Source organism: Hyperolius riggenbachi, chromosome 10 (genome assembly GCF_040937935.1).
Source record: "Hyperolius riggenbachi isolate aHypRig1 chromosome 10, aHypRig1.pri, whole genome shotgun sequence".
NCBI lineage: Eukaryota > Metazoa > Chordata > Amphibia > Anura > Hyperoliidae > Hyperolius > Hyperolius riggenbachi.
The window spans coordinates 109,242,337-109,258,959 of record NC_090655.1 but is presented as its reverse complement, the minus strand read 5'-3'; the positions used below and the strand labels follow the sequence as shown (position 1 = coordinate 109,258,959).

Genomic DNA, 16,623 nt, shown 5'->3' with positions numbered 1-16,623 from the left:
ATATTTCACAAACTTTTATTAAACCTTTTTTATTTTTATTTACCGTTACCAACCTCTTCATTTCAGTAATTCAAATTATAAATTACAACATTCTCTATATATAAAACTTTAAATCCAAAAAGGGAACCTTAACTCTTAAAGAGTTTCCCTTACCTGGGGCATCTACCAGCCCCCTGCAGCCCTCCTGTGCCCTCAGGCTCCTCCGGTCCCCCACCTCCAGCTAAATTTGTTTTTGCTGACTCAGTCGGCGGGCCACCACGTGTACCTTTGCACGCATCCCCGCTGGTGCTATCGTACATTTTTATGCATTACACCTGTAACGCGTAAAAATGTATGTGTTAATGTCTGCGATTGCTTCCTGCACCAGCGAGAATGTGTGCAAAGGTATGACTGAGTCAGCAAAAAGGAAACTAGCTGGTGGCGGGGGACCGGAAGAGCCACGAGTGACTGCGAGGACACAGGATGGCTGCAGGGGGCTGGTAGATGCCCCAGGTAAGTGAAACTTTTTTTTTTTTGAGCCAAGGTTCTCTTTAAATGTAATTAAACATGTATGAAAATAACAAAGGGATCAGCCTACCCAAACATGTGAAATATTCACTTTACACATCATTGCTTACTCTGCAGAACTGAATGGTGAGTTTCTCCTCTCACCGCAATCACCATTTTTATGAATGCAGTCAGTCGTTTCGGGATGTGCAGGACCCTTCTTCAGAACAAAACAAGTCTGTCAAAGCATCAACAACAAGCTGTAGTAAGACCACCGTGGCATCTGCTGTTGCACTCGCTATCAAGTGATGTGTGATCTGAAGGCTGCAGCCTCTTAAAGTGAAATATCACTTGATGCTGCGGTGGTCTTACGGATTATGAAAACTAAGGAAGTGCCAGCCATACAATACTGTCTATAGATATTAAAGGGGGCACAGTCAATCACCCTGAAAATTTGGCTTGAGTACTCCACTGATTAAATCAGGCATATACCAAGGGAGTGTAGGTTGAACTATTGTGTCGCAGAATTCACCCATGAAAGGTTCCCTATGGCGTTCTTACCCTCTACTAAGGGTCCTCAGGAATGTAAATTACACAAATGTTTTTTTTTTTTGTTTTTAAGTTCTACAGGTGAATATGTATGGAATAGGCACTGGGAGAATTGGGATAGGTGTGCTGTCTTTGGATATCTAAGTTCAGAGGTTCCTGCAGACATTCCCCGACACCCCTGCCTAGCCAAACCTCATCCCTACCCTACTGAACTACTAACTTTCCCTTATGCTAGGTACACACTATGAGATTTTCTGGTCGATTAACTGTCAGATCGATTATTTCCAACATGTCCGATTTGCTTTTCGATCGATTTCCGAGCATTTTCCGATCGATTTCCGTGCACTTTAATAGGAAATCGATCGGAAAATGCTCTGAAACCGATCGGAAAGCAAATCGAACATGTTGGAAATAATCGATCTGACAGTAAATCGACCAGAAAATCTCATAGTGTGTACCCAGCATTAGAACCTCGGAGAGTAGACAATTGCAGTGATCATGGGTATCACATGATCAGAGGCCACATGGATCGGTCTCCAATTGCTAAAAATGCCAGCTATTACAAAAATCCAACAATACATTACCATTGCTGTAGCATGAGATATAGGGCTCTAAAGTACTGTAAAGTTGCCATGCGAATGGCAATTTTACCGGCCATTAACCCATTAGCACCATGGCAATGGATTAATGGCTGGTGCTCCCCCTGCGCTACTAATAGTAAAATTGCTGTGACAAAACACATCACCCAATCTATTATCAACCATATTCTAATCAATATGTTCCCCTAACTCTAACCTATCTTATTCAAATACACCCCAAAACCTTGAGAGTAATCCCTCCTAAACCTACCTTTACTAATTTTGAAAGTTTTTGTTACTTACCTGTGAGCATGCAAGTTTCAGGCAATCAATAGGAATGGTTAAAAATGACAAAATCCCACCTCTGACGATTGTCATTGAAACTCCTTTTCAGCCTATATCGCTTAATGATGTTTACACCAGTGATGTAATTTGAATCCTTGGTGACTCAGAGGTGGTGGCGTCCATTGCCATTTATACTCTGCTCTCTAATGCATGTATGGGACCCATTATATCCCAATCTGAAGCATGTTAAAAGCTGAAAACAGCTCTTTTAATGTGTGATCTAGAACAGTCCAGGCAATAGGGCAACCCTCTTGCTGCTGAGGCCCATCAATTTATTAACTGAGAAACCATGTTGGTAAAGCGAGCAAAAACAAAAAAGTGCTCTGTAGAATTAAGATTACACAAAACTCTAGATTGCCCCTTGTATGAAGCATTCCGATAGATAGCTATTCGACATTCCACAGCATTGGTTGGAATGACCAATTAACGAACTGTAGAGAAAACAGAGATGGACAGCATCTGCCGAGTAATCGAACAGCACAAGAAAATCATAGGACCAAACCCAATTAAGGGCATGACCCAATCGTGCTTGGCGAATAAACCTATTTCTGATTCTGAAATCAACCAGGACCAGTCCTTCAGCATCTGTGCTCAGTTTCCTGCCTCCTCTCCTGAATGGATAGGTCATGGCTCATCAAAGTCTTCTTCTGTTCGGTTGTAGTGCAGTAACTTCCCATCCAGTCCATAGCTGTCTATCAGATGTGTTAAGCTTACTTTTGTATTCTCCGTGTTTAAAGCGTTTTGTAGTTCAAAGATCATCAGCTGGCTGCTTTTCCTCCACTTCTCTATTAAAGACTGCAGCTCCATCAGATTGTTCTGTTAAAACAACATACTTGCATATAAAACCCAGACATACCAGGTGATCAAATCATCATAGGCTTTTATGGCCTACTCTACATACTGTATGTCAATCGAACAATTTACTACAGATAAGGCAAACATTTTAGAACACTGGGTGTTTCTCTGAAACAAGGAAAAAGGCCAAGCTTATTAGATGCCCAATGGCCCTTTCAGCAGTGCAGTATTTTTTTTAACAGAAATGGGGATGCTCGGAGTAACTAAGTGCACTACCTTCTGTGGTTCACTTTCATTCCCATTCTTCATTCATAGAAATCTGAGGTGGAATTAGATTGATTCAGCATGGCTGACCAGTGAGACTTCTGTGTGCATGATTCGAAGGCCTGATAACTAAAGCTAGGTACACAAATGCAATTAGTGTTGCCTGGCAGGGATCGGCAATCAATACCTCGGGCAACAGTTTGAGTTCTGATGCTGTTCAGCCTGCAGGCTAGCAACACATTAACATGGAGGGTGGGGTCTATTGAGCAACACACGACAGAGTGGGAGGGATAAGGAGGGGTAACTATAGCGTTATGCAGAGATTGGCTGAGATGATCTGGAAGGCCGGAACTCTCGCTGATGCGCTGTCTCTGCTTTTTGGATGGACTAACATGCCTTCTCACCTTCTTATGTAAGTGTGTTTGGATAAGCAGTGTTCACATGCTTATCCTGCGTGGTTAAAAAGAAACTGAGGGATTGAACCAGTGCACAGGGTTAATAGTGAAAGTTGTAGTAAGCACTTTTATGCATAAACCCTGTGAATCCGCTTGAGTAGCAGTTAATAGAAGTGCAGCCAAAAATGTATTATAGATAGCCGTTACACTATTTATTGGGTGGCTGCAATTAAATTGTTTATCACATTATTGTATGCATCAGCTTGTACATATTACCTTCGATCTATACAATTTAACCATTTTCAGCCTCCTTAGAACCTCTTCTTTATCTTCAACTTGCTTTAGCAATCTCCTTTTCTCCTGAAGCAGGTCTTGCTGGCTGGCATAACTAGGGGTGGTTGGACTGGAGACTTCAACTGGAGGCTCTGAACTGTTGGCATTTGATGTAGAGGTGCAGGCCTGTGCTAGGCTTACAGTGCTCCCCTGAGCTTTCTCTGCAGGTGACGGATCTCCAGCACACTGGGATAGACTCTCACTCTCTTCACTCTCTTCACAGTCCACTTTCAGACGTTTGGCTACCGAACATGGTGAACTAAAAGATCTTCGCATTTTCCTTAGACGATCTCTAAGACTGGCACTCATGGACTAGAAAACACAAAGCAAAAAAATATCATACCGATATATCTAATCATCACAGATATTTGTCAGTGTTTGTTGAAAGAGAACCTGAAGTGAGAAGGATATGGAGGTGGGCATTTTCATTTCCTTTTAAACAATACCAGTTGCCTGGTTGTTCTGCTGATCATATGCCTCTAATACTTTAAGCCATAGACCCAGAACAAGCATGCAGATCAGATGTTTCTGACAAAAATGTCAAGATTTATACTTCCGATGAAAGAATCCGCACACAGACTTTCAGGAGCAACCAACGTGAAGTTTATTGTCCCATCAAATACTTGTCTTTCTGCTATCTGCCTTGACAAAGGGGACCCTTTGTGGCCACAAAACGATTGTGGCCTATGCAGGTCAGACATTTGTTGTGCATGTATGTGATGGGACAATAAACTTCACGTTGGTTGCTCCTGAAAGTCTGTGTACGGACTCCTTCATCGGAAGTATACTGTTGAGCAGCCTAGGAGCCCAGCACCAGCATATCCACTGATGTGAGTGCGTTTCTTTTCGAATTGGCATTCTTGTTTCAGGTGTGTGATTCAGACACTACTGAAGCCAAGGATCAGCAGGACAGCCAGGCATTCAGTATAGTTTAACCACTTCAGGATAAGAGCAATTTTCACATATCAGTGCTGTTCCCATTCATAACTTTATTACTACTTATCACACCTAAATGATCCATATAGTTTTTTTTCATGACAAATTAGGGTTTTAGTGTGCGTGATAATTTTGTTTAGAAAAATAAGGGGAAAAATTTTAAAAACACACTATTTCTCCATTTACATCCATTATAGCTTTACAATAAACAGTGCTAACTATAAGTTAAACCCACAAATTGTGTTTGCTTATCCATCCTGGTTATTACAACATTTAAATTATGTTCCTAGTACAGTGTATGGTCATGGTGACAATATTGTATTTGGAAATAAAGGTGTCTTTTTTCATATATAAAAAGCCAAGGTACTAAGGTAATACTATGTTTTTTTTCTTTTATATTCTGTCACTTTGTTTTCATTTTACAAGTCTTTTATTTTGGTACAGAATATGTTAAAATTGAATTGCTTTTGATTCAGTTAGTGAAAATTCAAGACATGGGCCCCAACCCTAAAATTCTTTAAACTCTGTTCTACAACTTATAACAGGTAAAATGTTACCATACATATCTCTTGTGGTTTTGCTAAAACTTTCGCAAGTGATCATAAGTTTGAAAATGACTTGTTATGCTTTGATTGAGCTTGACTCTACCTATTTTAATGCAATGTAGGTCCAAGCTTTAAGACACACCAAAATGTATTCTACAACTCGTCAAGGTTAAAATGATACTACATGTGCCTCATTTAGTATCAAACTGGTGGTGCACTTTCCACAACTTCACTGGACGTGTATAATATATATATATATATATATATATATATATATATATATATATATATATATATATATATATATATATATATATATAGATCCAGTTGTCTTTAAGTGGTTAAAGGAAAAAAAATAAAGTAAAGCAGACTCTATACATCTCATTTTAGGTTCCCTTTAAAGAAACCCTAAAGCGAGAGTAATATGAAAGCCTTTTAATTTTTTCCCATATAAACTGTGGCAGTTGCCTGGGCGTCCTGCTGATCTTCTGGAACGGATAGGTTAAAGGTGGCCTATACACTTATAGATTTGCAGCAGATTCGACCATCAGATTTCTGGCAGATGCCTGTCGAGTCCAATCTGACAGGAATCTATCTGATGTGTGCCACACAATAGGGACAGATTTCCAATAGATTTCAGAATGAAATTTATTGGAAATCGATCTAAATGCATTATTGGACCATTAGATCCAATGCAACTCTATAGGCCATTGATCTGCTGCCAGCAGCAGATTGACCTATATTTTCCATCCGGTCAGATCAAATCCATTGAAATCGGGTGCAAATCGATTGAATGGGGAATTTGAATCGATTTCTGATCGATTCTATAGAATCGATCAATTGATCAATGGCTGAAATTGACCAGTGTATGGGCCCCTTAAGCTACACACTCAGCATGAGTACACAGATTAGGTGATCATGGTATGATTGCATTAGTTTTGTCCTTGCTTCAGGTTTGTGATTCAGACACCGCTGAAGCCAGAAAGCAATCAGTGGGGCAGTCAGGCAACTGGTTGTTGTTTAAAAGGGAATAAATATGGCAGGTTCCATATTCCTTGTGATACAGAATCACTTTAAGAAGACATGAACACAGGTTCAGTTCAGTAATGTTAATATAAAAACATCTCATTTGTTAACTCCCATTTCAGTACGATGTGGATTAATAAAACTGCATATGATACACAGATTTTTTTTACTGGTGATGCAATCTATGTATTGTTACCATCATCAAAGTGTGATCAAATTTGAGTGGTAAAGCTACAAACGCATGGTGGATAATTGTCACCCGATGATATGTCAGTTATAAGTATTAAAAACAAATCCACATCGCTACAACAGCTCCAATAAAATATGATTATCCAATTATATGTGATTATCCACAACTGTTATACGGGCAGGCTTGCTCATCTCTCCCCCCAAGCTTGTCAGTGCTACCTGTGGCAGCATCCTATATAATAATTAGCATATATAATAATAGTGTCTTTGTGTCCCATGTCCCTGTGTGTGCGTTTTTTACAGGGCTGTGGAGTCGGTCCAAAAATACACCGACTCCGACTCCTCAGTTTAGGATTCCACCGACTCCGACTCCGACTCCTCTAATTTGCATATTACAGTTTTGTTGATTAAAAGTATGTAACATGAAATTCGTCTCTTTACTGCCAACGCTTAGGAATTTTACAAGACAACTGAAGTGAGAAGGATATGTAGACTACTATATTTATTCCCTTTAGACTAAAACTAGTCCTTGGTAAGAGTACTTTTAAAAGGTACAGACCGGAACAAAGAACATCTATCAGGCCCTAGGCAATGTAAGTGTGGGTACATGTAAGAATGATGTGCAGGTACTCTGCAGGGGAATGAGGAGATTGTAAACAGACAACACCTTTGTATTCAATGTGCACAGCATTCTCAGTGGATTCCCTGCAGCTCTGTGGGGAGTTCATATGTAGAGTATAGTACTACTGTGTAACAAAGTAAACCTGAGACAGATGAAATTAAAGTTTTATACATACCTGGGGCTTCCTCCAGCCGCCTTCAGGATAATCAGTCCCTCGTTGTCCTCCTCCACCACCTGGATCTTCTGCTATGAGTCCAGGTACTTGAGCCAGTTGGGCGTAGTGCGCATTCACACACTCCGCCGCCAGGAGCATACTACACCCGTGCAGCACTATTGCGCAGGTGCAGAATGTTCCTGGCTGTGGGAGCGGCATGCGGCCGGACAGCGCTGACTGGCTGAATTACCAGGACTCATATCAGAAGATCCGGGTGGTGGAGGACAGCGAGGGACTGATTAGCCTGAAGGGGGCTGGAGGAAGCCCCAGGTATGTATAAAACTTTACTTTTCATCCGTCTCAGTTACCCTTTAATTTGTAGTCACCAAACCAAATTTTAATAACATATCACATTATTTGATTTCATCAGCAAAGGGAGTGCATACATTTGCATAAATCAGCATCAATGCAGATTTATTTCCATCTCGTTGACCATCTCTATTAGTGACACAGCTACACATCAGGCTTTATTCTTACAGCATAGATGTTATTTAGTATATATAAGAGATTCCTGTGTACACATCATATATACAGTCACAATCAGATATGTATATCTGACCTTAAAAATACGGGGACTGCTTTATTGAAGCAGCACAAGTAACTAATTTTGATTGGTTTATTTCATTTTTGTGGACTAAGCACAGCTATTACTGTATATATACTGTATATATACATTATTTTTAATGACTATTATCTGAGAAATAGAACATTTTATCATATTTTCTATTTTATTTACAGTTACAAATTCATTAGGAGTCGGAGTCGGTGCATTTTATCCCGACTCCGACTCCAGGCACCCAAAATTGCCCGACTCCACGACTCCGACTCCACAGCCCTGGTTTTTTAGTTGTGCGCACGTGCAAAGACGCAGAGACACTGCTGAGAGCTCGGAGAATGATGCGCGGCTCTTGCTCCAGAGCAGGGAAGGACGGGCCCAGGAGGGGGGTGGGCGTGTGTGTGAGCGCTAATGAGGTAGAGGGAGAGAGGCAGTGCAGGGTCGCAGACACAGCCTAGCGCCCATTTTTAAACGGGCCTTAGGCCTAGTCTACAATAATGGTCAATGAGATGATTAATCAGCTTGATGTAAACTTATGTGGCTTTAAATGGACGAATCAAATGCTGCTGCTGCTGCACAGTAGAAATTATTTTCCTAAGAAGGTGGGACCTGTTCAACACCTACCTCTTGTGGTCTACAACTTTACGACAACAATATGCTAATACTGGTACGTCTGCACGCATAGTGCAATTGTAAGTTTTAAGCAAGCAAAGCTACACAATTAAATTATTTTGAATAGTTAGATTGCAAAATACATTTGAGAGTTTGCTTGTTTTAGGTTTTGTTGAGCTTCAAGCTTATGAGTGTTGTATGGGGGAATGGTTACGGTTTGGAGAACAATGGGGTAAATATGCCCAGTCACCTAAAACAGTGTTAAATAACTGATTAGGAAATGATTGCCAACCACATAAGCAAAATTTGTCACCAGCGCCCAGCCTTCCCTTGTACCTAATGCAGTTTAAAGGACAACTGGACTGAGAGAGATATGAAGGCTGCCATATTTATTTCATTTTAAACAATACAAGTTTCCTGGAATCCTGCTGATCTTTCATGCATCAGAAGTGTCTGAATCACATACATGAAACAAGCATGAGGCTAATCTTGTCAGAAACATCTGATTTGCATGCTTGTTCAGGGTATGTGGCTAAAAGGATTAAAGGGAACATAAACTGAGAAAGATATGGATTTTTCCTTTTAAAATAATACTAGTTGTCTGACTCTCCTGCTAATCCTGTGTGTCTAATACTTTTAGCCACAGCCCCTCAACAAGCATGCAGATCAGATGCTCTGACTGAAGTCAGACTAAATTAGCTGCATGCTTGTTTCAGCTGTGTGATTCAGCCACTGCTGCAGCTAAAGAGATCAGCATTACTGCAACTGGTATTGTTTAAGAGGAAATATCTATATTCCCCTCAGTTTAGGTTCCCTTTAAAGCCACAGGGTCAGCAGGACTGCCAAGTAACTTGTATTTGAAATTAAACAAATATGGCAGCCTCCATATCACATTCACTTCAGTTGTCCTTTAAAAAAGATGTCTATAAACAAGTGTTATAATGTCCTTTCAACATCAATGATGCATTCTTTCCATGTACATATAACAGTCCAAACTTCAGCCATTCCCAATGGGCACCAATTTACCAGTCAGGCCTTGAACCATAGCTGTAGGTTTGAACAGTATAAAGATAATAGTATCAATATGAGCATATTATGTTTTTCTACCAGAATAATGTTAAAATATTTAATTTTACAGCTGTATGTGCTTAGCCAGAAATGTGTTTGTGCCTCTCAGTTGTTCAGATATCTGCCTGGTGAGACAGGAGTGTACCTGTGAAACGCATTGCATTGTAGAGCATTCAAGTAAAGCAAATTGTTGACCAAATCAACAGAATCTGGTCTACTTTTGGGGAGGTAAGTCCAACACTACCTTCCTTATCAAACAGCGTTTAGCCTATTTTATTCTTATTGGTGCCTCTGTGCAAATTTACAGTATATATTCTAATCCACCCTTGGTGGAGGGGTTTTATCCCCAAATTTTCCTATCTACAGACAGCGACGACTTAACCTGAGTGCAATCAAGTCTAATCTCCCCAGCTGCCTTTTCAGTGGTTGCCTGAGTGGTAACCCTTGTTTGTGAGAATTATTTACCCTCCTTAGAGGACTACTCATTACGTGAAACATACTACACTATTGTGGGCTCTCTGTTTCTCCTTTTTCTATTGAAGCATAACTGATGGTCATTACTCTTCCGATTAAGGTGTTTTCCAGGTTCGCAAAAGTAGAAAACCCCTTAAAATGCATGTCAAACATCTCAACTCCAGTTACAACACGAGAATTTTATCCTCCTTTGTAAATCTTCAAGAAGTATTTTGCAATGGTTTATAAATTATGTTGACCCTTTAATGGTGCCAACGTTTATTTAATATTTTTTTTTGTACCCTGCAAAGTATGCATTTTATTTAGATCACTAGCATAGTGTCTTTGTTAGTCAGGATCTTAAATCTGAAATTTGCCTGGAGGTCTTGTCAAGTTGCTGCCCCGAAGGCCAGAATATGAAGAAAACAAGGTGATTGTTTTAATATGTGAAATCAACTAGATAAATGACTCACCAAGGAAATTCTCAGGATCATGAAATAGAACATGTATGTAGGTGTTTTTAAGTTACACGAATATCTCAGTGTTTAGTCAATATTGTTTATCAAGAGGAGGGGGTGATCATTTCTGCCCCTGTCCTTCCCTGCAGCACTCTCAGCATCATATATTTTGCTGATGATTTATGGGGAGATGTAAAGGAAAAATGTGAACAATACTGTACCAAGCTGAGAAACTATCCAGGTATGGTGTATTTGAACAGGTGGTCAGTGTAATATATATGTAATGTGCTAAATATTCTTAAATTAAGTCTGAAGTGAGAATAAATATAAAAAAGCAGATACTCTCCTAAGGAAAGCTCTGGGTCCTGTAGAGCCTTCCGTTCTCCTCATGGTGTCCTCCTTCCCCGCAGGCTCCTCCGTTTGAACCTCCCGCCAGCCGGGGCAGACTTCGGCAGTCTTCAGAAGCAGGAGAGAAGGCACTCGCGAGTGCACAGTATGGACCGGCCCGTCTTCGGAAGCCCGAGTGCTTCCAAAGACTTCCAAAGCCAGCCAAACCTGCAAGAGAGAAGTCTATGACCGAAGGGTCATAGACTAATGGGGAAGCTTGTGGGGAAACGCAGGACCGGGAAGGCGCTATAAGACCCCAGATCCTTTCTTCTCCTTAAAAAGAACCCAATGTGGGTATTTTAAATCTTAAGAGTACACAGAGGCATGTCCTTTCCACAACGACATGCCTCTGTGTCTCGCTATTGCCGCCTCGGCCTCAATATCCTTTTCACTTTAGGTCTCAGTTAAAGCGGTCTAACACCCAGCATTTCAACTTTGCTTTAAAAGATTGCTTACAGCTTAGAAACTATTATGCCAGATTTTATTTTAAGCAGAAATTCACTGAATGGGTTAAACATGACATTTTAGTTTTGCATTTAGCTAGAAATCAGCATCCATGCTGAGGTTTAGATACAAATGTATCTTTGTTTGGAATGCAAATAGACCTCTGAAAAGCCTGTCTGGGAAGCCCTCTGTGCTCTCTCAGAGAGGTGTTTGTTTATTTACATTGTAAATAGATACATTTGTATCTAAATCTCAGCACCAAGGCGGATTTCTAGCTAAGTACAACACTAAAATGTCGTGTTTAACCCATTCAGTGAATTTCTGCTAAAAAAAAAAATCTGGCATAATAGTTTCTAAGCTGTAAGCAATCTTATAAAGCAAACTTGAAATGCTGGGTGTTAGACCACTTTAAAGTGAACCTAAAGGCAACAAAAAAAAAAATGAGATTAACTCACCTGGGGCTTCCCTCAGCCCCCTGCAGACGATCGGTGCCCTCGCAGCTCCGCTCCGATGTCCCAGGTCCCGCCGGCGAACACTTCTGGTCTGGCCGTCACCGGCCGACAGGCATGGGAACGCGAGTGACTGTTCGCATTCCCAGCCTGTATATCGCCCCCTATGCTGCTATTGCGGCCAGAAGGCCTTGAGGGAAGCTCCAGGTGAGTTAATCTAATTTTTTTGTTGCCTTTAGGTTCACTTTAAGCTCATCTCTACAGAGCTGTTTGGACTGGTGCATAGATCTAGTTAAAGACATACAGGTGTATTATCCCAGGCTTTCACTATCAGTGATAATGACAACCTGATGCCTATGTCTAGCTCTGAATAGAATTCAGTAATGACAACACATGTGTTAAGAGATGTAAGCCAGTCCTTCTTAACCCTGTCCTCCAAAGTCCACTAACAGTTACGTTTTGCAGGAAACTACACCTATTCACAGGTGTGGTACATAGTGTTTCAGTGGTGCTGATTAACTACCTCTGTGGATTTTCACAAAACATGCACTGTTGGTGGGCCTTGAGGTTGGGAAACAATGAAAAACAGAGCAGAATACCTGTTTTCTTTTTTTTTTTTTTTTTTTTAACTTATTCCATTGTAAGGATTGTAAAACGCAATCCTTCATCCTAAGAGTGCTGAAAAACATAAATGCTATTGCATTTTTTTTTTACTGTTGTAAGTTGAATGAACCAGATTTTATGTCACACTGAAATGGCTGCTGAGCAGAGTTTAAAATAAGAACTTAAGAACTTGAGGCACCGGGACAGTTCTATTTACCACTGCTTCTGCACATACAATTATCTCTATTTTCCTGCATCCCCCTTGAGCTCACCGATCCAACACTGGGTCCCAGCATAGCCACGATCCTGTGCATGTACAAGTTCAGCTGCACTGTGCAGACGCAAGACAGCTCACGCGGTAGCACACAGCTGCTCAGGCATGTTTTTTTCCGCCCTTGCATGAGCGGCTACCTGATGAGCAGGTCATCAATGCATCCGCACAGTGTGGCCATGCTTGTTCATGGAAGGGAGCACGGCTGCATATGTTCACAGGGTCCTATACAGCAGCAGTGGTCCGGAGCAAAACAGGAAGTATTTGATCTGACTTTTCCTTATGCAGGTTGCAGGTTTGCCTTATGCTACTTACTTGTTTAACAGATATATTGTTCTGAGGATCTGGGGAGTCCAGACATGTATGATCAGATGCATCTGGTATGTAAGTTGTGGAAGGTTCATCCATTGCCAATTATATTCCAACTACAAATAAAAAAATGCACAAACTTCAATACAATATTAACTAGGTATTGAATAACCTCTGAGTGTGCCCATGGCCATGCTCAGAAGCAGCATGGCACTTTGTGCTGCTGGGTAACCCTGCTACATGCCAAATGCTAACAAATGTGGTGTTGCAAACGCTGAAATTTTGCTGCATTAAAGGACAAGTGACGTGAGAGAAATATGGAAGCTGCAATATTTATTTCATTTTGAACAATACCAGTTGCATGGCATCCTGCTGATCTTTCATGTGTCAATAGTGTCTGAATCCCACACCTGAAAAAAGCATGCGTCAAACGCACCCAACATCTGATCTGCAAGCTTGTTCAGGGTCTCTGACTAAAAGTAAGGGGCAGGGGACCAGCAAGACAACAAGGCAATTTACATTGTTTAAAAGGGAATAAATATGGCAGCCTCCATATCACTCTCACTTCAGTTGTCCTATGAGGCTAAGTTCACAGCGACATGTTCCAGTGCTTTGCATGAGAAAAATTGTACACTCACAGTTGCACGTTAGTGCGACAAATCTATTGGTATAGCACAATGCATATGGTGTGTTACTCCATACAATGTGTGTTAAAAGTAGCAGTGCAGCATACTTAGTATGTACTGTATGCTTCACTGTATGCATTTGCACAGCATGCATAATGAGCAATGTGACTTTTCCTTGTTGCTTTGCGCATCCTGAAATATAGGATCACAACCTAAGGGTGATGTAGTCACACTGCACCATACAGTCCGTAGACAAAAGGGGCCCATACACTGGCCGATTTCAGCCATCGATTGATCAATTGATTCTATAGAACCGATCGATCAGAAATCGATTCTATCAAATCTAATCGATCGATTTGTGGCCGATTTCAATTGATTTGATCTGACAGGATGGAAAATCTAGGTCGATCTGCTGCTGGCAGCAGATCGATGGCCCATAGAGTTGCATTGGATCTAATGGTCCAATACTGCATTTAGATAGATTTTCAATAGATTTCCTTCTGAAATCTATTGGAAATCTGTTCCTAGTGTGTAGCACACATCAAATAGATTCCTGTCAGATTAAACTTGACAGGCATCTGCAAATCTGCTACAAATCTATAAGTGTATGGCCACCTTTAGGCTTGGACCACACCCAGAACTGGCCACCTTGCCTGATGGACTGCATAAAATTTGTCACGCCCCACCTCCACCATGACAGTGTGAAGGCGCCACTGAATTATTTCACTGCAATTATACTTGTGCCGCAATGCAATAGACACAGGGCTTGATTCACTAAAATGTGACAACTGCTATCACAGCAGTTATCACGCAAGCTGCAGCGTGCAAACAGCGTTACTTTGCGTTATAAGCGAAGGTTTGCGCGCAATTACGTGTGTTTCACGTGATAAGGGCTCATGACCACATGACCACATGACCACATGCAAACCTTTGCACGCTGCAGCTCGCGTGATAACTGCTGTGATAGCAGTCATCACACTTTAGTGAATCAAGCGCACAGTGTGAAAGAACTTTAATAAGACGTTTGTTAATCTGTCATGTCAGGCTCTGATATGGTAGGCAGGGATTAGATTATGAGCCCACTCTGAGGCACAGTCAGTGACAAGAAAATATATTATACTGTATACAGCGCTGTGGAAGATGTTGGTGCTATTTAAATACTAAATATAATAATGAGAGGTTTAACAATCCTCCTAATCAACAAGTGCAACAAGCAGCCTCCCAGCTCCACGAACTGATGCAAATGAAATGTATATTTACACATAACTCCCAACTTTTTGAGATGAGAAAGAGGGACACTTAAGCCATGCCCCTGATCACGCCCCCATCACACTCCTAGTCACACATACCATAAATATTTCATAAGAAAAATATGTTGTTTTATAATTCAAACCACACTGGTCGTTTCTATCCTGGTTCATTTTCCTTCATATTAACAATTTAAAGTTAGTATTATATCAATTTAAAGGATGGGAATACAATTTAGATTCAATCTAACACATTATTTAGTAAATAAATATATATATTTACATAGAAAGAGGAATAAATTCCTGAAAGAGGGACAAGTGAGGAGGAAAGAGGGACAGAGCTCCTAAGAGGGACTTTCCCTCAAAAAGAGGGACAGTTGGAAGCCATGTTTACATGACAGGTCACATGAGGGGGTGATCGGCAGTACCCATTCTGTCAGTGAGATAAGAGCTTTTGTTTGAGGTTTGCACTAAAGTGACAGCTAGCAGGATGAGGGCGCAACGTTATTGGCACACGTAAGCAGTGCTAGCCATCTAGCAGATGTTACGCGTATCAGGATACAGTAGTGTGATCACAGTGCCATGCATGCTCCGTTCCCGGGGTGCAGAGTTACGAACGGAGCGGAAAGGGTCTCACCTCTTCAAGTTCCCGCGCCGTTCAGCTTCCTCCTCAGCGCCGCTTAGCGTCAGGTCTCTATAGCTGCAGCCAGCTTCTCTCGTCTCGTCATGTGACCTGTTGATTCGTGATGGGAAGTTCGGATCTTTTCAATGATCCGGATGATTCGAATCGGATCATTGAAGAGATCCGGATCTTTGATCCGAATCTCGGATCATTTTACTACCGGAAGCATTCGGGGGTGAAATGAACAGCAGGACAGGTCTGTGGACAGGAGAAGGAGAGGGGGGTGGACACACAGAGAAGGGGAGAAGATGGACAGAGGGCAGGGAGTGGACAGAGAAGGGAGGAGGGACGAGCAGAGAGCAGAAATGTTTGCACATAATACCCACATTTATGCTTTACATATATTTCACCTATATGTTCAGCTGTACACTTTGAAAGAAAAGGTCGCACAGTGAAAGAAAGCATTCCCAGAAGATAAGTGCAGCTGTTTAGTGCCGAGTGCAGGAGGATTATATTGCCTTTCAATCACACTGTCTGCAAAGTTACTGAGCTGTGCTGAGCCAAAAGCTTCCAATGTGTTCACTGTGCAGCACTATGGAACAGCCAGCCTATAATGAGCAGCACGTTGCAGCCAGTATGTGTGCTCTACACATATCTGGCAGTGGCACCCATGTCCCCTCTCTCTCATCTACGTGTCTCCCTGCAAGGCTGGCTCCCATCCAACAGAGCGATCCCTGCTTCCAGGACCCCGCTGCCCGCTGAGAGGGGGCGTGTCGCTCCTGGCCCCGCCCCTTTTGCGATCCTAATCGTTCATTTTGATGATTCGGATGATCGACTCATAAAATAGATTCGGATCAAAGATCCGAATCGTTCATGATCCGGACAACACTACGTGCTGGGAGTCACATGATGAGACAAGCCTCAGCAGCAGCCATAAAGATGAAACGCTGAACGAACGACTTGAGTTTAGGGAATGCACAGGCAGCGGCGCTCATGCGTGACGCCCTCGGTGCCATTTTTTTCTTTTATAACCTGCTTCGGCCTGGGGGGGAACTGCCTACCCTATACTGAGGGGACATCTAGCTAACTATACAGGGAGAGGGGTGCACCCGAGTTCGGCTACATAAAGGCAAACTAAAACTACGGCTTTTTCATTGTCCGTGGCCTGAGGTGATTCTGTGTTGGTCTTCAGTAGCTGCTCGAGAATCGATCCATTTTGCACTGGAGCTGGGAGCTGTAGT

At 41.7% G+C, this 16,623-nt stretch overlaps 1 protein-coding gene across 2 annotated transcripts; it reads right to left on the bottom strand.

Moving 5' to 3' along the window:
- Window positions 1–1,373: 1,373 nt before the first annotated feature.
- On the bottom strand, window positions 1,374–15,513 carry SFR1 (SWI5 dependent homologous recombination repair protein 1). Of its 2 annotated transcripts, none has more exons than XM_068259417.1 (4): window positions 15,398–15,513; window positions 12,894–13,003; window positions 3,689–4,057; window positions 1,374–2,774 (listed from the first exon to the last, which is right to left on the bottom strand). In XM_068259417.1, the coding sequence occupies exons 2-4, from the start codon at window positions 12,984–12,986 to the stop codon at window positions 2,583–2,585; spliced, it is 654 nt and encodes a 217-aa protein (XP_068115518.1). In that variant the 5' UTR covers window positions 12,987–13,003; window positions 15,398–15,513; the 3' UTR covers window positions 1,374–2,582. The 2 variants fall into 2 exon arrangements, with proteins under 2 accessions (XP_068115518.1, XP_068115519.1); XM_068259418.1 differs by lacking the exon at window positions 15,398–15,513 and adding an exon at window positions 15,044–15,362.
- Window positions 15,514–16,623: the final 1,110 nt, after the last annotated feature.

What these genes read in the sequence shown, in the direction of transcription:
- SFR1 (XM_068259417.1), bottom strand. Translation starts at nt 12,986, where the DNA reads ATGGATGAACCTTCCACAACTTACATACCAGATGCATCTGATCATACA. An exon ending in ACAATATATCTGTTAAACAA is followed by an intron (nt 4,058 to 12,893) that starts GTAAGTAGCATA and finishes TGTGTTTTCTAG; the next exon opens with TCCATGAGTGCCAGTCTTAG. An exon ending in TTAAATTGTATAGATCGAAG is followed by an intron (nt 2,775 to 3,688) that starts GTAATATGTACA and finishes TTGTTTTAACAG; the next exon opens with AACAATCTGATGGAGCTGCA.